This window comes from Carettochelys insculpta, chromosome 6 (genome assembly GCF_033958435.1).
Source record: "Carettochelys insculpta isolate YL-2023 chromosome 6, ASM3395843v1, whole genome shotgun sequence".
In the NCBI taxonomy this organism is placed as follows: Eukaryota; Metazoa; Chordata; order Testudines; family Carettochelyidae; genus Carettochelys; species Carettochelys insculpta.
This window is the reverse complement of record NC_134142.1, coordinates 65,209,869-65,229,106: the sequence shown is the minus strand read 5'-3', so window position 1 is coordinate 65,229,106 and position 19,238 is coordinate 65,209,869. Positions and strand designations below refer to the sequence as shown.

Here is a 19,238-nt window from a genome sequence, read left to right as displayed (position 1 = left end):
TTCGTTGATGATGATAACCAGAAGGTTGCTTTCGTGTGTGTTCAACGATGCGGGCTCAATGATCACAGCAGACTCTGAGAGGGCTCCAAAGACCACAAACCAGGTAAGGACCGAAGGTACGAGGCCAAGTTTATTGTAAAGAGAAGTACAGTAACAGTTACCAGTAGACTCTACTGAACCATTGTGCATGGGTACCAGCCACAATGGAATGACTCAGTGGGAAATTTCCACTGCCCCCTAGGACATAAAATGGCATCTTCATAGAATCATAGAATGCTAGGACTGGAAGGGACCTCGAGAGGCCATCGAGTCCGGCCCCTTGGCCCAATGGCAGATCCAAGTACTGTCTAAACCATCCCTGATAGACACTTATCTAACCTGTTCTTAAATATCTCCAGCGATGGAGATTCCACAACCTCCATTGGCAGTTTATTCCACTGTTTGGCCACCCTGACAGTTAGGAACTTTTTCCTAATGTCCAACCTAAACCTCCCTTGCTGCAGTTTAAGTCCATTACCTCTTGTTCTATCCTCAGAGGCCAAGAAGAACAAGTTTTCTCCCTCCTCCTTATGACACCCTTTTAGATACCTGAAAACTGCTATCACGTCTCCCCTTAATCTTCTCTTTTCCAAACTAAACAAGCCCAATTCTTTCAGCCTTTCTTCCTAGGTCACATTCTCTAGACCTTTAATCATTCTTGCTGCTCTTTTCTGGACCCTCTCTAATTTCTCCACATCTTTCTTGATCTGCGGTGCCAAGAACTGGACACAATACTCCAGCTGAGGCCTAACCAGTGCAGAGTACAGCGGAAGAATGACTTCTTGTGTCTTGTTCACAACATACACCTGTTAATGCATCCCAGAATAATGTTTGCTTTTTTTTACAACAGCATCACACTGTTGACTCCTATTTAGCTTGTGGTCCACTATAACCCCTAGATCCCTTTCTGCTGTAGTCATTCCTAGACAGTCTCTCCCCATTCTGTATGTGTGAAACCGACTGTTCCTTCTCAAGTGGAGCACTTTGCATTTGTCCTTATTAAACTTAATCCTTTGGGGGGGACCGTCTTTGTATGTACAGGTACAAACAAATGACACCTCACTGCTGCACCCTCTGATGTTGTCAGGTTACCACCCATCACCCTGTACCTCATGGGCCGTGTCTACACTAGCCCCAAACTTCAAAATGGCCACGCAAATGGCCATTTCGAAGTTTACTAATGAAGCGCTGAAATGCATATTCAGCGCTTCATTAGCATGCGGGCGGCCGCAGCACTTCGAAATTGACGCGCCTCGCCGCCACGCGTCTCATGCCGACGGGGCTCCTTTTCGAAAGGACCCTGCCTACTTCGAAGTCCCCTTATTCCCATGAGCTCCACTGTGAAGAATTTTCATTCTAAGAATAAAGAATTTTAGAATTTTCATGAATGAGCTCATGGGAATAAGGGGACTTCGAAGTAGGCAGGGTCCTTCCCTAATAAAAGGAAATTTTTCTTCACACAGCGCACAGTCAACCTGTGGAACTCCTTGCCCGAGGAGGCTGTGAAGGCCAGGACTCTATTAGGGTTTAAAAAAGAGCTTGATAAATTTTTGCAGGTTAGGTCCATAAATGGCTATTAGCCAGGGATAAAGTATGGTGCCCTAGCCTTCATAACAAGGGCAGGAGATGGATGGCAGGAGATAAATCACTTGATCATTGGCTTCTGTTCTCCTTCTCTGGGGCACCTGGCATTGGCCACCGTCGGCAGATGGGATGCTGGGCTCGATGGACCTTTGGTCTGACCCAGTATGGCCATTCTTATGTTCTTATACTATCACGGGCTATAACTATATGAGACGCAGTCTAGGCAGTGGGGAGGGAGGGGAAGCAGAGGCTTTAAATCAACTTGTTGCCTCTAGAATTCTACGCGCATCATGCCCCTTCCCACCATTAACTCTCTCCCTGTGCTAGGGTCTGCAAGAAGTTGCACAGAACTGTGGCACCAGCAAAGCCCCTTTATACTGGGGGCATGCATCAAGAGAAGACCACTCTGCCTTCTTTTTGCCTGTGTAATGGTGTGAAGAGACCACAGAAAAGACAGAAATGAGGCCATCTTTATTCTTAGAATGAAAATTCTTCAGTGGAGACAATATCTTAGTGTGTTTGTACAGCTCCTTGCACAGTGCAATCCTGAGTGGCACACCTGGGCCTTAAATAAAATCACTGATATTGCAGTGACACTGCTATTGAAAAGTACAGGCTGTCCATGCCTGGAACATGGACTGTTGGGCTCTTGCTCATGAAATAGCAGAAGGCAGGAGTGGCAAACCTTTAATACAAACTTTGGGCAAGCAAATCCAATTTCAAAGCTGTGGAGGCAGACTCAGGGTGTAAAAAAAACAAAACAAACACCTGTAACACGGCCCTGTAGTTAAAGGATAGTGATTGGGAACCGAGCACTTGCCAGGGAAACACTGTATCCAGGAGGGGCAGCTGGGTAATACAACCAGCAAACGAGCCTTCTAACTTCTGAAAGCAATATACATGGCCTGGTAACTGAACCACTAGGTAGAATACTTTTAGCTTTTGCGTTAATCTGAGAATTAACACTTCCTCTGCTCTGTGACCACTCCAGATAGGTTAGTTATTTTTAGAACACCTGACAAGACTGGAGCAGGAATGCTAATAATACTTCGTACTCAGTGTTCAGAGTCCCTTCTCAAATACTAATTTTGCCTCCCACTAGGCTATAAGGAAAGCGCATGTTGTGACCTCCATTTTACAAGTAGGGAGGTACAGGCAAGTGAAGTGATTCCCCAATGGACAGTAAGGCAGTAACAGCCAGAAATAGCATCCACCAGTCCTGACTCTGAAGATCTTTTCTAACACCTAAACAATACTCTCTCCATACTAACAAAGATTACCTCATTGTAACACAGAAGCGCCTTATGCAAGGGCCTTCGCCATAGTTGTATTCAAACAATATTTTCTACATGTTGCACCACAAACTCTCTTCATCTAGTCTTCCAATAGCCCAAATAGGAAAGTATGAAATAGGATGGGGAGCAGGGAGGCAGGGCATCAAAATTTCTCTAGGAGGAATATAACAGTTCCAGTTTCACATTACCACCATGCTACGCAAGCAACATCACCAGTGAGGAAAAAGCAATGTGAGGCAATAAGCTACTCCTGAACCTGCCTTCGAGGGTATGTCTACACAGCAACGTAAACCCCAGATTAGTGGAACTCAAGTCAGCTGACCTATGTCAGGGAAGCCTGGACTCGAGTATATATGTTGCATATTAACCCTAGGATAATTATTTTCTGATCCACACTCAGATCTAAGCCTCTGGCATTCACAGTGCAGTGCATAGACCTGAGTCAAAGTAACCCTATCCCAGAGAATGAGCATGCCCCATCCCATGTCCACACTCTCGCCCTACAAATCTGTTGCACTGTGGGAAAACTCTACCCACCCTGTTTGCTAACGGTGATGGCTGCTATTGATGGGAGACAGGTGTCCATAAGGAACATAAACTGCATAATTAGGGCCTCTTGTGTCTATGTCAGTGGAATGAACTATCACATATGAGAAGTGGGCTCTTCACCTCTAGGCTGAGTCACATTGGCACAAAAATGTCAACGTGCACCTTTTCTCCGAGGATGATTAGCACATCCGGCTCCAGGGCCGTAAGACTACTGAAACGAAACTTGCAATTCTTAGCTTTTAAAGCGGGATGCTCCACAACAACATTTTGGGTGGCTTTTTATCATTTTGAAGTTTGACCAGCCAGCTGTCAGAGGAAAAACCACACACACCTCAGCCTAGCCTCCGCCAGCTACAGATCAGTGATGTGCATCCACAGGGCACACCTCCCTGGGATGCCCCATCCCTGCCACAAGCGCACGACACATGGGTGCCCCTTGCCTACGCAATGCAAGAGAGGGTGGGGATGGCCCAAGAGTACAGGCCCTGGAGTGGAGTGGAGAGCAAGCAGCTGTCCTGCAGCGAGGAAGAGCAGCAGAGCTCCTAGGTCAAAACTGAGGGGGAGCAATGATCTTCCTCACACCCACCACATATTCTGGCAGCCAGGAGATGCCTCCCACCTGTCAGCATTGATCCCTGCTCCAGGCAAGTCCTTCACAGCAGGGTGGAGTAGCAGTGGCAGCTGCCACAGGACGTTGCAGGGAAGTTTTGCAGTTGACTGGGAAGCCCATGTTTCCCACGAAGGAGAAGGGGAAGGGGAAGGGGAAGGGGAAGTGGCATGAGAGTGAAGTAACTACCCTTCTGGAAGGAGAAAAGCCAGAGAGCGTGGGTGTTCATCTTCCCCCAGCTGTACTGATCCAGAAGCTCTGCTGCACCTTCATTCTTTAGGGCAGACACTTAGTCCCCCCTCCACTCTGGGGCCTTTGGTCCTAGGCCCTCCTTGGTGCTGTATGCACTGAGTCTCCTGGGCTGTGTACTCCAAACACTAGCTGTGCTCCTGTGACCAGAAAGCAGCTCTCTTCAATCAGAAGAAACTGTTTGCCGTCTCCCCTGAAAATCCTGCAGGCCCTCTGCTAAGGCCCTTCCAGACACAGTGTTCAGCATCATGCTGTCATTTGCAAAGGAGCGTGAGGTTTCCTTTTGCAACACAGTGTAATAGACTTCACCACAGAGTGTCAGCATAGAAAGGACAAAGGAAGTTGCCACAGAGCACTTCCATGTCCAGAGTCAAACTGGGGCTACATACACATAAACTGGGACCTACGATCTGAGCCCTAGCAGTCTCTGGCTCTATAGTCCTGGGAATCTAGGTTAAAACAATTGCATGGACATAAAGGGGTCTAGCCAGGTTACACTGATGTGTAAATATATCTTGACTGGCCCCTGCCAGAAGAGGGGAGTACAGCAGTGGGCAAGACCATGAGAGACTGGGTGAGAGGAGAAAGGGGAGAGGAGACTACCATTCTGCTCCCCTGGGCTTAGCCCCGGCTTCCTCTGCCTGCCTGTGTTCTGCTTCCACTGGAGCCTTACAAAAAACCCTTTGGTAAGCATGGGGAAGGCCCCAGCATAGCTGCCAATAAGCCTGGGACTAAGAAACAAGCAACTGATAAGTGGCCTGTGGCCTGCTTTTCAGGGCTGTGCCTACGTCAGCTAGAGGGCAGAAGTTTGACCACACAACGGTCAGTAGCAGGAAGCAGGAAAGGGAATTTGCACTCTCACTGCAGGCAGAAAGCCAGATGCCCGGGGGAAGACAGAACAACCAAACCACGGGGAGAAAAGCGATGATCCCATGCTTTCCAAGGATTATTTTCCATATCAGCCAGCAGTCATGCTGGGGACCACTGGCAGGGTTGTGTGTGACTCCTCTCACCCTTCCAAGAAAAAAGTACCCTAATATCTCCAAAATGTGGGAGGGAAGCTCTGCTTTATACAGCACTGTACCTGTCAATGCTTGTCAGTTGCTACCATCCTTCATACTGAACTGAAAGCCAACCCACTGGTGGGAGAGGGAACTGGAAAATGAGTAGGAGAAAGAGGAGGAAATGTGGGGGAGGGAATGTCAGGAACTCAGACATTCATAGAAGCTGGGGAAATAAATTCACAAAGATACAAAGGAAATAAAAGCTTCCTAAACTGAATGAAGAGGAGCAGAGAGAAGAGAACAGGTAAAATGGCTGTCAGGCACACAGAAGCCCCAGTGCCTAGAAGTTGGGAACCTCTGTACCAGCCCTGTGTCTGATCAGCGCCACAGTTCTGCTTTCTTTTAAAAGTCTGTGGCGCAGGCCCCACAGTGGCACTTAGAACTGAAGGAAAAAAGGAGGCAGTCCTGGGGAGATGGTTCAGGCTGACCAGCATTGTCAAAATATTTTCACATCAATGGGTGAGAGGAAGGTGTTACACAAACTGGGAGCATTTGCCACACAAACATTTCTCCACACAAATGCAAGCAGTAGAACACAGAGATGTGACCTCTCCTTACAGAAGATCCTTTGTGTGCTTTGATTACTAAGGATTCCCTCATCGGAAAAAGCGATCCATGATTTTCTAGCATCTGGACTCTGACCTAACTCAAGTAAGCAAATACATAAAGGGAAGCCCCAGTATTTTCAGGACTACTCAGTGCGTGAAGTAGCTAAGCGATGCTCCTTAAAGGATCTTTCCACCATCCAGAGCATGCAACTTTTAAATTAAAGGGAATTTTGGTTGCTCTGCTATTGGGGTCAAGTTACCCAAAAGTTGCACAAAATGACTGACCAGATCATAATTAGTGGGCCATCCTTGTTTCAAGTACAGGATGGGATTTTCTGTCCATCTTCTACAGTCAACAGTCATCAAGGGCATCTAAACTTTCTCTCATCTTCCCATGAAGCAATATGTAGATCCTGTGCAGTGTCTGGCACAAAGAAGCTCTGTTCCATACCCTTGAGTAACAAGTTGACAAAAGGTGACTTGCAGAAGGAGCACAAGCAAAGCCAAGCATGGGGCTGTACTTGGGAGGTAGGAAGGATTGTTGTGTTTGCAAGGTGAGGAAAAAGCTCTTATATTGGAAAGGGAGAGCTTGGCTGCTGTGGGAGTTTCAGTTGAGAGAATCAACAGTGCCTGGGCCCCCCTTTCTCCACTTAAGATTGTGGCTTCCATGAACCTGGGCCCTTTCAACTCACCCCAAGAAGCTTTCTTCCTCTCTTTGCTGAGAAACTCTAGCAACAAAGCTTTTTTTCATTGTCCCATTTTGACTAAACACAACAGGCATAGCTGCTCCTTATGACTAGTGCTCTATGTCTGTAAGTAAGTCACCTCATGGCATAGAAGGCAGAAAAATATGAGCGTCTATCTCCATGAACAGCTGAAGCCCAGGAAGCACCTCACTCTACCTAAGGGCATGTATAGCCTACGCTACATAATTATAGTCTTGGACAAACTGCTATAATCCCATCTGCTACTGATGGTGAGACTACACCAAAGAATTGAAATCAGGCTCTGGGGTAAGACCCATCCATTAGATCAGTTTTCCATGATTCTTAGGCAAAAGCTGCTACAAGAGATGAGACAAAAAGCTTAGCAAAGCTCACCTTTTACTTGTATGTCATAGCACCTATGAACAAGTCTCATGCCCCAGAACCCCATTGTGCTAAGCCCCATATAAACACAGAACAAAAGATACCCCCTGCCCAAAAGCACTTAAAAATCCAAGTATAAGAGAAAAACAAAACAAACAACCCATGATGAATGGCTACAGATAGGGGAAAAAAAACAAAGAAACAATAAGACAGTAGTAGCCGTCATTGTATGCAGAGGTCTCAGCACACCAGCAGTATAAACATTATTAAGTTTTTTGCAGGTACCATGGCAAAGAAGTTTTGAGGCTAATGTAAAAGTTGAGGATGTTTACAGGGAGAACCTATTCCAACTAAAATCTCAGCCTCTCTTACATGCCATCAAGGATATCGAGCAGTCCACTCAACATCAAGATGGTTAAAAGAGCTCTTAGTGGGAAGGGCTTGCAGGGAAGGGACACCACCTCTTTTCTTGATCACTGTGGATAACACCACCACCCTGCTCATCAGGAAGATCCACAAATTGGGAATTATCTTTGACTCAAACCTCTAAGTCCTCACATTCAAGCTACACCTAAATCTTTCAGATTCTTTCTGCATACTATCTCAAAGATATGGCTTCTCGTACCCATCCATACAACTAAAACTCCCATCAGCTCATGTCTCAATTACTTCAACATCCTTTTCTTTAGCCTCAACAAACTCAGTATTACCCTGTTCCCACCCATGGGAAATGCTGCTGGAAAGGTAATTTTCTTAATACACTCTACGTCACTTCCTCTCACCAGCTCCCACTTCTCTACTGCATCAACTATCAGCTGCTTTCAAGCCCCTTCTATTTCCCCACCCTGTCTACACAGTGAGAGATGATGTTGACTCCTACCTCCAACCACTCTATCACTCACTTCTGATGGCGGCCTCTACTACTCACTAGTTACATTTTCAAAACAGTGCTTTCATGCTTTCTCACCTGCTGCCCCTTTTGCCTAAGTAGTAGCATTTATTATACACTAACCCAGGTGATGGTAAAATAGGTTGGGCACTTCCACTCGGGCTTTGTTCAGCAAATGCTTTAAAAATCACACCTGTGACCATAACATCCTAAGCATACTATCTCAAGGCACCCACATGTCTGGATTTTCTTATAGAACATTGTCGTCATTGCCATCTTCTCTTCCCCTCCCTGCACCAAAACAAAGTAAACCACCTTGTTTGTGTTAGCTGGGTTCCCCATGCAGAAAGAGCTTCTTGTGAGCCATTCTCCATTAGTCCACCCAGTTCTTCCCACAGCCCTGTTCATTACCACATGATCTCCATCAGAGAAGACTCCCACTGCTGTGCAAAGGGCTTAGCAGTGTGATCTTTTGACAGCCTCCTTCAATGATAACCATTTTCACATGCTAGGCATGTAAGAAAATTCCTATGCACTATGTTTCTTTGGCAAGGACACAGATTTAGTGCTGAGAGCAAGTTATCCCAATTTCATCATTTTACAACTCAAGTGTTTGACTATTTAGACTCCCCTTGGAGAATTCTTTAGTCTAACAGAACTATTAAGAAGCATGGTTAACACAGACTCTAAGGCTTGTCTACACTAAGTTGTCACTTAAAAAACTGTCTTTTGGCACCAAAAGAGTGAGAGCATACACACTGCAATGGGATTTTTGTCAGGAAAAATGCCCAATTTTGACAACAAAAAACTTCTTTCCCTATGAGAGACTTATTCCCTGCTTCCTTTATTGTCCACAAAGAGCCAGTGTAGCCACTGCTGCTCATTTTTTTGACAGAACTGGCTTCCACCAGTATCCCACAATGCCTGTCCTTATTGCTCTGCTCAGTGGTTTGAACTTTGCTGCCTTACAGGCATGCACTCCTCTCTTATCAAAGCTCCAGGAAGTATATGACAGCTGCATATGCTGCTCCTTTGGAAAACAAAGAGCAAATTTTTGGACTGCTCCAGTCAGAGATGAAAGTAAGATGGTGTGCCCCACTGCGGTGCTCTGGCAAGAAGCCAGCTGGATGGGGCACTCAGCTGCTCCCAGATGGGCTCCCCTGTAGGCTGCCTTGCTAAGAAGCAGGTAGCCAGGTAGGTGAAAGGTGGTGGCTGGGGGTGCACTTCATCCTCTCCTTCTGGGGTATTGAGGCCACACAAGAGAGACTGCTGTGCTCCTTTGACACCCCTCAGCACAGACAGCTCACAGAGCTACTCATGATGCTACTGGAGGCAGCTGAGGAAGATATGGGAGAATTCAGAGGGAATCCCAAGATGGATAGCAATTAGCCTGTCTTGCCCAACACTCTACTGTGGGATACATACCCAGAGTGCATTGCTCACACTGTCCATGATGGTGTCCACAACATGGACAAGGTCTGTCAGAGGTTGCCAGGTGAACACCCTGTGGCGATCTTTCTTTTGCTGACTTTTGGGCATCGACAAAACACGATAGCACAGACTAGGCCAAAGATAGCCTGTCTGTTCAAAAGAGACTATAATTCTTACCTGAATCTCTTCTGTTTCATCCACCAAGAGGAAACTAGAAACTTTCTCTGTCATCCTCCTCCTCTTGGTCTCTTCATCCATCCCTTCCTCCTCTTCCTCATGAGGTTTGCTACCATGGTACATGGTAACTGGGTGTTTCCTTTTGTTTCCCCCAGTGTGAGTCCTCTTCTGACACTCCATGCAGAGATTAATTTTGCATTCCTGGCATCTCATTGCTGCCCTCTGCCTGGGCCCTGTGGCATTGCTGTGAATGATAGTCCCATTGGCCCCCTTGCAGTTGCTGCAGTAAGGGACATGACCAGGTCTTATACGGGTCCGCTCGTGGTTTCTCAGCTTTTCCTGCCTGTGCAACTCTTCTTCACAGCGCTGGCATTGCAGGCTGCCACACTCATCACATTCAAAAACTGCTTCATCAGTCCCACTGCAAGCATAGCTTTCCTGACACAGGAGTGCTGTGTTCAGTCCCTTCTCTGCTGTTGGAGTGTGAGCACTCATCTTCACCTTTATTTTTTTTAAAGTCCTATCAATCTGATTTTTAAATAGAAATGTATACACGTTTTCAAGAGCTTTCAGTTATAAAATTGATCTGTCTCAACAAGGACAAAAGTGGCAAAAAAAGCCTTCATATTCTTAATTTTATAAGCAATGTAACAATTGCTGCTGAAAAGTTTTGTACCAGCTTGAACAATGATTCTCTCCCTCTCTCATCCCCTTACAAAGGTTTAGTGATAGGTAGAGTGCAGATTAAGTGTTTGTTGTCTGTCTCCAAAATAGCCTTACACAAGGTTGGTTGTTTCAACTGCTGACTCACAGGGGGTTTCTACTTGAAACTGTAGTTTCAGTAATGCAGGGGGATTGAAAAAGAAAAAAAAAAAAAAAGAGGATGGGCTCAAATGTTTCCCTGGAACATCTAAAGCTGAGACAGAAAAAAAAAAAAGATTCATTTTAATTAGTAACATGTAATCTTAAAAAGAAACAGATCACACTAGAAATGCACAGTGCAGGGCATTGTATCTCCAGTCTCATTCCACAGTTAAACTGAGTTCACTGCATTCCAGGAACCTTCCTGGTCTGATTTCCCAGACAAGAAATTCTCTTTCGACGCTCAGGCCTGAGATGCCCAAAAGCATTATAACCATACTGCTTGTTTACATCCCTCATACATACATTATTTCCAAAATATGGCTACTAAAACAAAAAACAAATAACTGCTACAAGCACATTACAGATCAAGTACACTTTGCCTCAATACATTTGTTTGCAGTTGCCACCTCACAAACAAAGCCCACCATAATAAATTCATGAATTTTTTTCTGATTTGTCCACATTGATTACTGTTTTTGGTTCTCTGTGCCTTAAAAATTGAGTCTGATCTGGTATGGCTATGGTCTGAAGAAGTGGGTCTGTCCCACGAAAGCTCACCAAATAAATTATGTTGTTAGTCTTTAAAGTGTTACTTGACTGCTTTTTGGTTTTGATGATAAATCCAGCTAACTTGTCATTTAATATCTCTTTAAATCAAAAAACTTCTTCAAAAACAGAAGCTGATTATATTTGTGACCTGTTTCTTTACTTACCTTAAGTCAAAACAACATTTTTCTCAGCCATTTTAAACACTTGTTTTAAGCAATATTGTATTAAAAATATAAATCAATGACAAGGCAGGGGAGAGGTGACAAGGAGGGTTATACTGCACCCCTACACTGTTTACACTTGTGTCTTGATTACTCCAGACATAGACTCTGCCTGGAGCTAAAACAAGTGTTGCTTTCTCTAGGCACTCCACACTCCTTCAATCGATTTTACGTTTACTAAATAACAGCTGTATCGGGTAGCTTATGCTCTCACAGTCACCTACCTTAAACCAGACTTCTTTTTTATTAAAAAAAAAAGCAGCATTCCTTCTGTTAAACCATAACAATGCTATCATCAGGCAGGCAGGCAGGCTTGCGCGGGGGATGGGATATATTGTGCCTAGGAACAAAGAAGGCCCCCCAAAAGGAACTCCTCGACCCAATCGATTGTTTACAAAACAGCGGGCACCTTCCCCTCCTCTTCCTCCTGCCAGTACTTAGTGACTAAGGAGTCGAGTCCCAGACGCTTCTTCCTTCTCCTCCTCGTCCTCTCAGCAGCCGAGCGGGCGTCTTCCTCGCTTCTTCTCCCCCACCACGTTGAGGTGGGCCCCCAGGATGGCTGTTAGCCCCACCAGACAGGCTGACTACCCCCACGGGGTGCCTGCGCGACCTCCCCTGCCCCTCGCCCCCTTGTTGTCAGTGGAGATCAGCTGATGGCAGGGAACTTCAGGCTTATTTTCTCGCCGCGAAGGCAGGAAGGTGAGGGCGCAGGAAGCAGTGGAGACGCCCGGGCACGCCGGTAGTTGTAGTCCTAGCGCCGCGTCCCGCCCAGCACACGCAAGGAGCCGCGGGCGGCAGGAGATTCCCAGCGTGAGCGCCGCGGAACAAGGCGCCGCCTGAGCGCACGGCCGGGTAGGCCCCCCGCCCTGCCCTCTCCCCACCGCGCAGAACGTGCCCGCGGGTGGTGGGATGGAGCAGCTGCCTGGGCACTGGTAGGAGAGGAGGTTGTGCCGAAGTGCGCTTTGTGTCACGGGGACGGTGCTGAGAGTGGGGCGGGTTCGTGGCTGACTCACCTTCATCCTGTTCTCATCCGAGTGGAGATCCCCATTCCTACTCTGTAATCCGCCTTCCCCTGGTTTTCTCAGGTCGTGTTACCACCCTCTTCACGTGGGAGTTACTCAGACGTCTCAGTCTGTTAGTTCGCAGCGTCACACGAAACACAAGCGGTCCTGTAGCACCTTAAAGAGTAACAATTTCATTTATTTAGGTGATGTGAACTTTCCTTTACCCACAAAAGCTCATTACCCACTAAATAAAATTGTAGCTCTTTAAAGTGCTACCTGACAGCTTTGTTTCACGTGACTCAGAAGTCTGTGTGCTGTGAGGCTTTTCATTACTCCTGAAGCATGGGTGTGTCTCCTGCCCCCCTCTTAGAGCCAGGCGGATACAGCCTGTTCTAGGCAAAAGCATGCTGCCATGGGAGGTGGGGCGCAGTATGTACTTTAAGGACCTTCACTGATAACTCAGTAACACACAAAAAAGGCCTGCTCTCCCACTCTAGCAGCAAAACTGGAGTGGAAATTGGCACCGGGTCAGATCACATGCTATCTCTGATAGCAGGTCCAGACGTGGAGAAAAGTCTTTTTTCCATTTCCAGGCCTGACAGGGACAGCAGTTTATGTATCATTCTCCACCACCATCTCAGTATCTTGAGAGTTTGCAAATAATTAGGCTCTGTAGAAGGTGGAGAGGCTGTTCTAGATTTGATTTGGACAAAATCAGGAGGAACTTGTTGAGAATTTGAAGGTGGAAAACAACTTGAAGGAAATCAGGAATGGTAGAAGGGAAAACAGCAAAAAAAAGACAATGGACGGCAAGAGTCAGCAAACTCGGGGAGGTGGTAGGCAAGATGCCTCAGAAGCAAGTCTAAGAAGGAAAAAAAAAGTTCAAGAGAGCTGACAGTTGTTCAAAGAAGCATTATTAAGACAACAAGAGGAAAATATCTCACTGCATGCAGCCTGAGCAAGGTGGGACTTTTGTAAAGACTAGGGCATGGGAGATGTGACTCTCACATGGATGGTTTTTGCCAGAGCAGCTCCTGTTTCAAAAATAACAAAGAGCACTCATCTAGACAATACTTAGTCCTGACCTGAATGCAAGGGGCTGAACTAGAAGACCTTGAGAGATCCTTTGCAGTCCTGTGATTCTGTCCTAATGACCATCAGAGGAGCACTGGATGCAGTTCTCTCTGAGCCTGCCAGTGCTTCTCAGTGGAGCGGCTGCTGAAGAGTGATGTGACCATTCTCAACAACGGACTCTTCATTTGTGTTTGCGGGGAACAAGAAATGCTTTCTGAGTGGCTGGAGCTAGCTCTCTTGCTGAGTTTTGGCAATCTGGTAGCATTCATGTTACTAAAGTAACTGATGTATCTTATCCATCTTCATAGTTCTGGGCCTCTGTAAGGCACTCCACCTTTTATGTTAAAAAAGTATTTTCAACTCAAGCACTTAAAATGATTTTGCATATCTGTATTAGTTTAGCCTCAGCACCATTGTGAGATAGGCAGGTAGTTATTCCTCCTACTCAGTGCTTTTTTTCTAGAAAAAAAGGTGCCGAACACCCTGCAGCCCCAAACCGCCCCCAGGCTTAACCTCTTCACAGCCTTAAACTGCCCCAGGCTTAATCCCCTTGCAGCCCCAAACCACCCCCAAGCTTAACCCCCTCACAGCCCCAAACCAGCTCCGTGTCCCCTGGCTTAACCCCCTCACAGCCCCAAACTGCCCCAGGCTTAATTCCCTCACACCCACAAACCACACCCCGCTTCCCCAGGCTTAACTCCACAGCTCCAAACTGCATCCAGGCTTAACCTCTTGCATCCCCAAACCACCCCCCTGCCCAACCCAGGATTCATGTACTTACCCAGGAGCTACACATGCTGCCAGCCACGGTCTCCTCTTCACCATAGCTGCGCAGCTCCACCCAGCCCTCCGGCTCCCCCTGCGTACAGCGCGGCAGGGGCAACTCACAGCGCCCTGCCGTGTTGAAAGAGTAGGACTCCATTTAATTGGTTTAACAGTTGGATCCCCCCAACCTGGCTGTTAAACCAATTAAATTGAGTCCTACTCTTTCAGGTTGGCAGTCAGGGAGCCAGAGTGAGCAGCGGCAGCAGCAGGAGTCACAAATGGTTCGTTAAAGGGCCACATGTGGCTCATAGATGCCCAGCCAGCTTCCAGAATGGTGGTGCCAGGAAAAAAGGTGCTGGAACTCCGTTCTGATGTGTTCCACCAGAAAAAAAAAAAACCCTGCTCCTACTTTTCCAAAGAGAAAACCGAGATACAGATAGGATAAGTGATTTGCCCTGTGTCCCACAGAGATACTCCAAGAGAGTGGGAAATAGAATCCTGGTCCCCGAACTCCTAGTCTTGTGCCTTAACCATAGAACGTTTTTTCTCCTTGGTTTGCATAGAGAGGTGGATTATACTATCTTTGTACTCCTCGAGGTGAACTTTAATCACAACTTGACTTTAGAAGGAACATTATAACCCACTATTGGAAAGACACATACTATCCCTTTTCTAAGCAGTGTTCACAAACACTTCCAGCATTCCTGTCCATGAAATGCCCTCTCTGTGTCAAATGCTGGTCAGAAGCACCCTGCCCTTTGGCCTCTTTGGCTTGACTATACAAAAATATCATCCAGATGATACTGAATTACATAAATGGATTGGTTTCAGTGTTGTCTAATTCACCTGTAGGATCACCTTCAAGATAACCCAAACTTTTACAACACATATGAAATCTTAACAGTGTTGCAAAACATATGAGACTTTAACAGTGTTCTTGAACCATGCTAAAGCTTTGGATGTATCCAAGGCTTTAACTGAATTCTGGGATGCTTTTGAAACACATAAGGTCCCATCTATGGTACAAATAAGGAAGAGAGTTTTAATTCCATTAGCTGACACAAGTGTTTCGGAACTAGACTTCCCTCCACATTAATATAGCTGTACATGTAATGTGGATGGGACCTAAATCTAAGACAAATTGGTAAGCCCTGTGTGTGCAGATGTGGTTTCTCCATTTCCCCACCCCCACCAATCACAATTTGGTCTAGAGACTTACAAAAGAAGAGTAAAATGTCTTCAAATAACAGGTGGAAAATATTTGGCAGCTGGATCTTAGGCACAGCATATACCACACAAGGGGTGAGGGGAAACTTTCACATCTTATTGGAACATGAAAGCTAGGAATTATTATACCAGATGAGCGTATAAATGCTCAGAGAAGATTGAAAGGCCATAAAAATAAAAAGATAAATAATAATGTGTGATTTCAACTATTCCAATACTGACTGGGTACCCATGGACTCACAGATTGTGCCCACACTTGGCCCATACAGACCCTGGGGGAACCCCTCTTCAGTGCAACAGCCATTCTTGGGTGTCCACTCTCTCTTGGGAATTAAGCCCCTCTGCCTCCCGGGACTGCAACTCTCTGAACCTCCAGCACGCCTGTCTCTCGCCATGCCCTCCACTCCCAGAGGGAATAATGCAACTCTGTCCTTTAGACTGGAGCGACTCTCAGCCAGTATAAAACAGGAGGGTTTAGTGAGCACAGGAACTCTCAGAGCCCATAGGTCTGGCCTTCTTCAGCACAGCATGTCTGAGCCTCCCCTGCCCACTCCCTCTGCTCAGTGCAGAAGGCCCCACCTTCCAGACGAGCCTCCAATATTCCTCCACAGCAGCTCCTCTTCGGTCCTTTGTCTGCTGTCCAGGTAAACGGGGCAGCCTGGCTCCCTCTCTTCTCCATCTCTCCTTTCATCCATCTCTCCCAGCTGGCATCAGCTAATCAGGTCACCTGGGTCCTCTCTCTGAAGCCCACTGTCATCCCAATGGCTAGAAACAGACGTACTGTCCAAGCTGAGTCTCCCAGCCACCAGATGCTGTAGTGTCCATTCTCCAGGACCCCAAGTTCCATGTTGATCCCTATAACAATAAACTCAATGAGCACCACCTTTTCCGCAAGCAAGCCCCTCAAAACCCTCACAGATGCCCCACTTCATCACACGTCACCTCAGGACAGGATGCAGAGATCAATCTTTTTAGGGGTCAGGGGACGCTGAACCACAGAAAAATCAGTTGGCAATCACATGCAAGTGAGATGCAAAACAACTCCACCCTCACAGATATGGCCCCCAACTGAGACTAGTAGATTTTGTGGGCTTCCCCTAGGCTAGGGTGGAAGGCAGCCCCAAGCCTCGTGGGCTAGATCCTGGTACACCTTGGGTCTTAGGTTCCCCCTCCCCATGCCTTAAATGTCTGCTTATTTGAATAGCTAGTCCTGGAACCCACAAGAGGAGGGGCAATTCTTGATTATGTCCTAAGTGGAGCACAGGATCTAGTCCAAGAGGTGAATATAGTTGGACTGCTTGGAAATAGTGACCATACAGGGCTGGATTATGACACTCTGAAACTCTAAAGCATATCAAGTGTAAGAAACCTAATACCATAAAAAAAAATTACTGTTTTCAGAGAAACGATGTACACCTATTCCTTCATTTACCAACTTCTGATTTACAAATTTTTGCTACAACAACCGGTGTAAATTTATACCTATTTTTCAAATTCCGAACATAATTTTCACTACAACAAAGAACCAACCTTCATCTGAGTGTCCATGGAGGAATACAGTACAGCCAGTGCCCCACTGGCAGCTCCAGCCCCAGGACCAGGATGGACCCAGGGAACAGCCCCAGGGCTGGGAGCTGGCTGGATTGCGGAGCTCCACTGGCAGCTCCAGCCCTGGGATCCATCTGGGACCAGAGCAATCAGCCAGTCCCATGGCTGGGAGCCCGCAAGGTGCACAGCTGTGCTGGCAGATCCAGCTCCGGGGACCCAGCTGGGCCAAGGGAACTCCAGCAGCCCCAGGGCTAGGAGCCAGCGTGGCACACTCTACTGGCATACTGGCAGCTCCAGCCCCAGGGAGTCAGCTGGGGCAGGGGAACCCCAGCAACCCCACAGCGGGGAGTGGCTGGGGTTGTGGAGGACCACTGGCAGCACCAGGCGCAGGAGCCCTGGCGGGAGGAGCAGGCAGGACATGGGCAAGGGGTCAGGGAGCCAGCTGAAAAAAAAGCACTAAACAGAGCAATATGCATACAGCAATACAGCAGCATGCATGTGAAAGGCTTATGCACTTTCCTCAGCTGCCCTGTTCTTCCCATTCGGTTTGCACACTTCGTTGTGTTCCTGTTGTCTTGGCTATGAGTGCTATTAATCTTCAAATATCTTGGTTATTTGTGATCATCATGGATCCTAAACATAAAAAAGTTTCTTCAGGAGGTGTTACTAAGGCCAAGAAACCAAGGAAAGCAATACTGGGGGATTTTTCTGGGAGTCAGGGACCAGTCAGAATTTTTTACATTGAAATTAATGGAAATTTCATTTTCAGTTTATGAATTTGCACCTTACAAACAGTTTTTATTGAACAAATTACATTCATAAATCAATAGGCTAGGTGTATAAACACAAAAGCTTTATGTTCTCATAGGAAAATAAGAAAGGGAACATACTTTTTTGCACCATGGATAACGAAAATAATCCTTCTTTTCAAATAAAGGAATGAAAACAGAAGTTTGAATAATTTTGCTTGGGAAATTATGTTTATGCAGACTATAAAATATATTTACAAATGATTATTCCAATTTAATTTTTGCTCTAAGACAATGAATTCTTGAGTTTTCTCTTTTACCCTGCTATAAAAATGAAGTGAAATGTTCTGAAACAGACAGAGGAAAGCCAACACAAATATATCCTCCTCAAGATCCACTCAACCCATGTCCATAAGACAACAGATAACATATGAAGCAGAAAGTGGCATGCGCACTAAAACCTGAGTCGTTCTTTTTAGGTCATAAATCTGGGGAACTGTCTTATACTGAAGTATCTTTAGAGGAGTTTTAGAACAATTGATAAGCTAACAAGCCATAAGTCTCCAAGACCAGATGATACACACCCAAACGTTCTGAAGGAACTCAAATGTGAAATTGCAGAATTACTAACTGCAGTTGGAAACCTGTCATTTAAATCAGCTTCTATACCAAATGACTGGAGGATAGCTAATATGACAACAATTTTTAAAAAATGCTCCAGAGTGATCCCAGCAATTACAGGCCAGTAAGCCTGACTTCAGTACCAGGTAAAATAGTTGAAACTATAGTAAAGAGCTAAATCTATCTGTCACATAGGTGGGCATAATTTGCTGGTGAAGAGTCTGCGTGTTTTTTGTAAAGAGAAATTATGCCTCACCAATCTACTAGAATTCTTTGAGGGGATCAACAAGCATATGGACAAGGGGGATCCAGTGAATATACAGTAATTAGATCTTCAGAAAGCCTTTTATAAGTTCCCTCACCAAGGGCTCTTAAGCAAACTAAGCTGTCTTGGGATACGAGGGAAGGTCCTCTCAGGAATCTGTAATCAATTAAAAGATAGGAAACAAAGGGTAGGAATGGTCAGTTTTCAGAATGGAAAGAATCCCCCAGGGTCTGTACTGGGACCAGTCCTGTTCAACGTATTCATAAATAGTCTGGAAAAGGGAATAAGTAGTGAGGTGGCAAAATGTGCAGGTGATACAAAGCTAGTCAAGATCCCAAGCAAAATGTGAAGAGATACTAAAGGATCTAACAAAAATGGGTGACTGAACAACAAAATGGAAGATTGAATTAAATGATGATATATGCAAAGTAATGCATATTGGAAAACAAGATAGACTCCTAGGCTAGGGTAGTTTGGTTAATTGTGATTCCATATTAGAATTTGTGGGGTATGCGGAGTGAACTGTAGCAGCTTTTGTTCGGATGCAGAGGGAGCACATGACTTTCAGTCAGTGTTGTGTGCAATCAGCATGTATCCTGCTGCACATGCCCTTGCTTTATGTGTGTGTCACTTTAATAACACCGGTAAGAATAAAACAAAGTGGATGGAAAGCAGTGGAATTTGACAATCTTGTGCATAGACAACAGTAAACAAAATGTCTCACAGGCCTATGGTTGCCAGATGTTTTTCACAAAAATAGCAGACATGTATGTGTCCCAAATACCCAATTACCAGACGCCTCTGAGGTCATGTTATTGTCCCCCTTTACCA

The 19,238-nt window shown here is 45.9% G+C and overlaps 1 protein-coding gene across 3 annotated transcripts in view; it reads right to left on the bottom strand.

Moving 5' to 3' along the window:
- ZFYVE1 (zinc finger FYVE-type containing 1) overlaps window positions 1-13,745 on the bottom strand; it is a 39,201-nt gene extending 25,456 nt beyond the window's left edge. Inside the window, exons 1-3 of one of the 3 annotated variants that reach the window (XM_074997126.1) lie at window positions 13,244-13,745; window positions 11,379-12,332; window positions 9,521-10,436 (exon numbers count right to left, since the gene is read on the bottom strand). In XM_074997126.1, coding sequence (XP_074853227.1) covers window positions 9,521-10,015 — 495 coding nt within the window. In that variant the 5' untranslated portion in view covers window positions 10,016-10,436; window positions 11,379-12,332; window positions 13,244-13,745. Of the gene's footprint in view, window positions 1-9,520; window positions 10,437-11,378 lie in introns of all 3 variants that reach the window. The other 2 variants (XM_074997125.1, XM_074997127.1) reach the window with 2 other exon arrangements.
- Window positions 13,746-19,238: the final 5,493 nt, after the last annotated feature.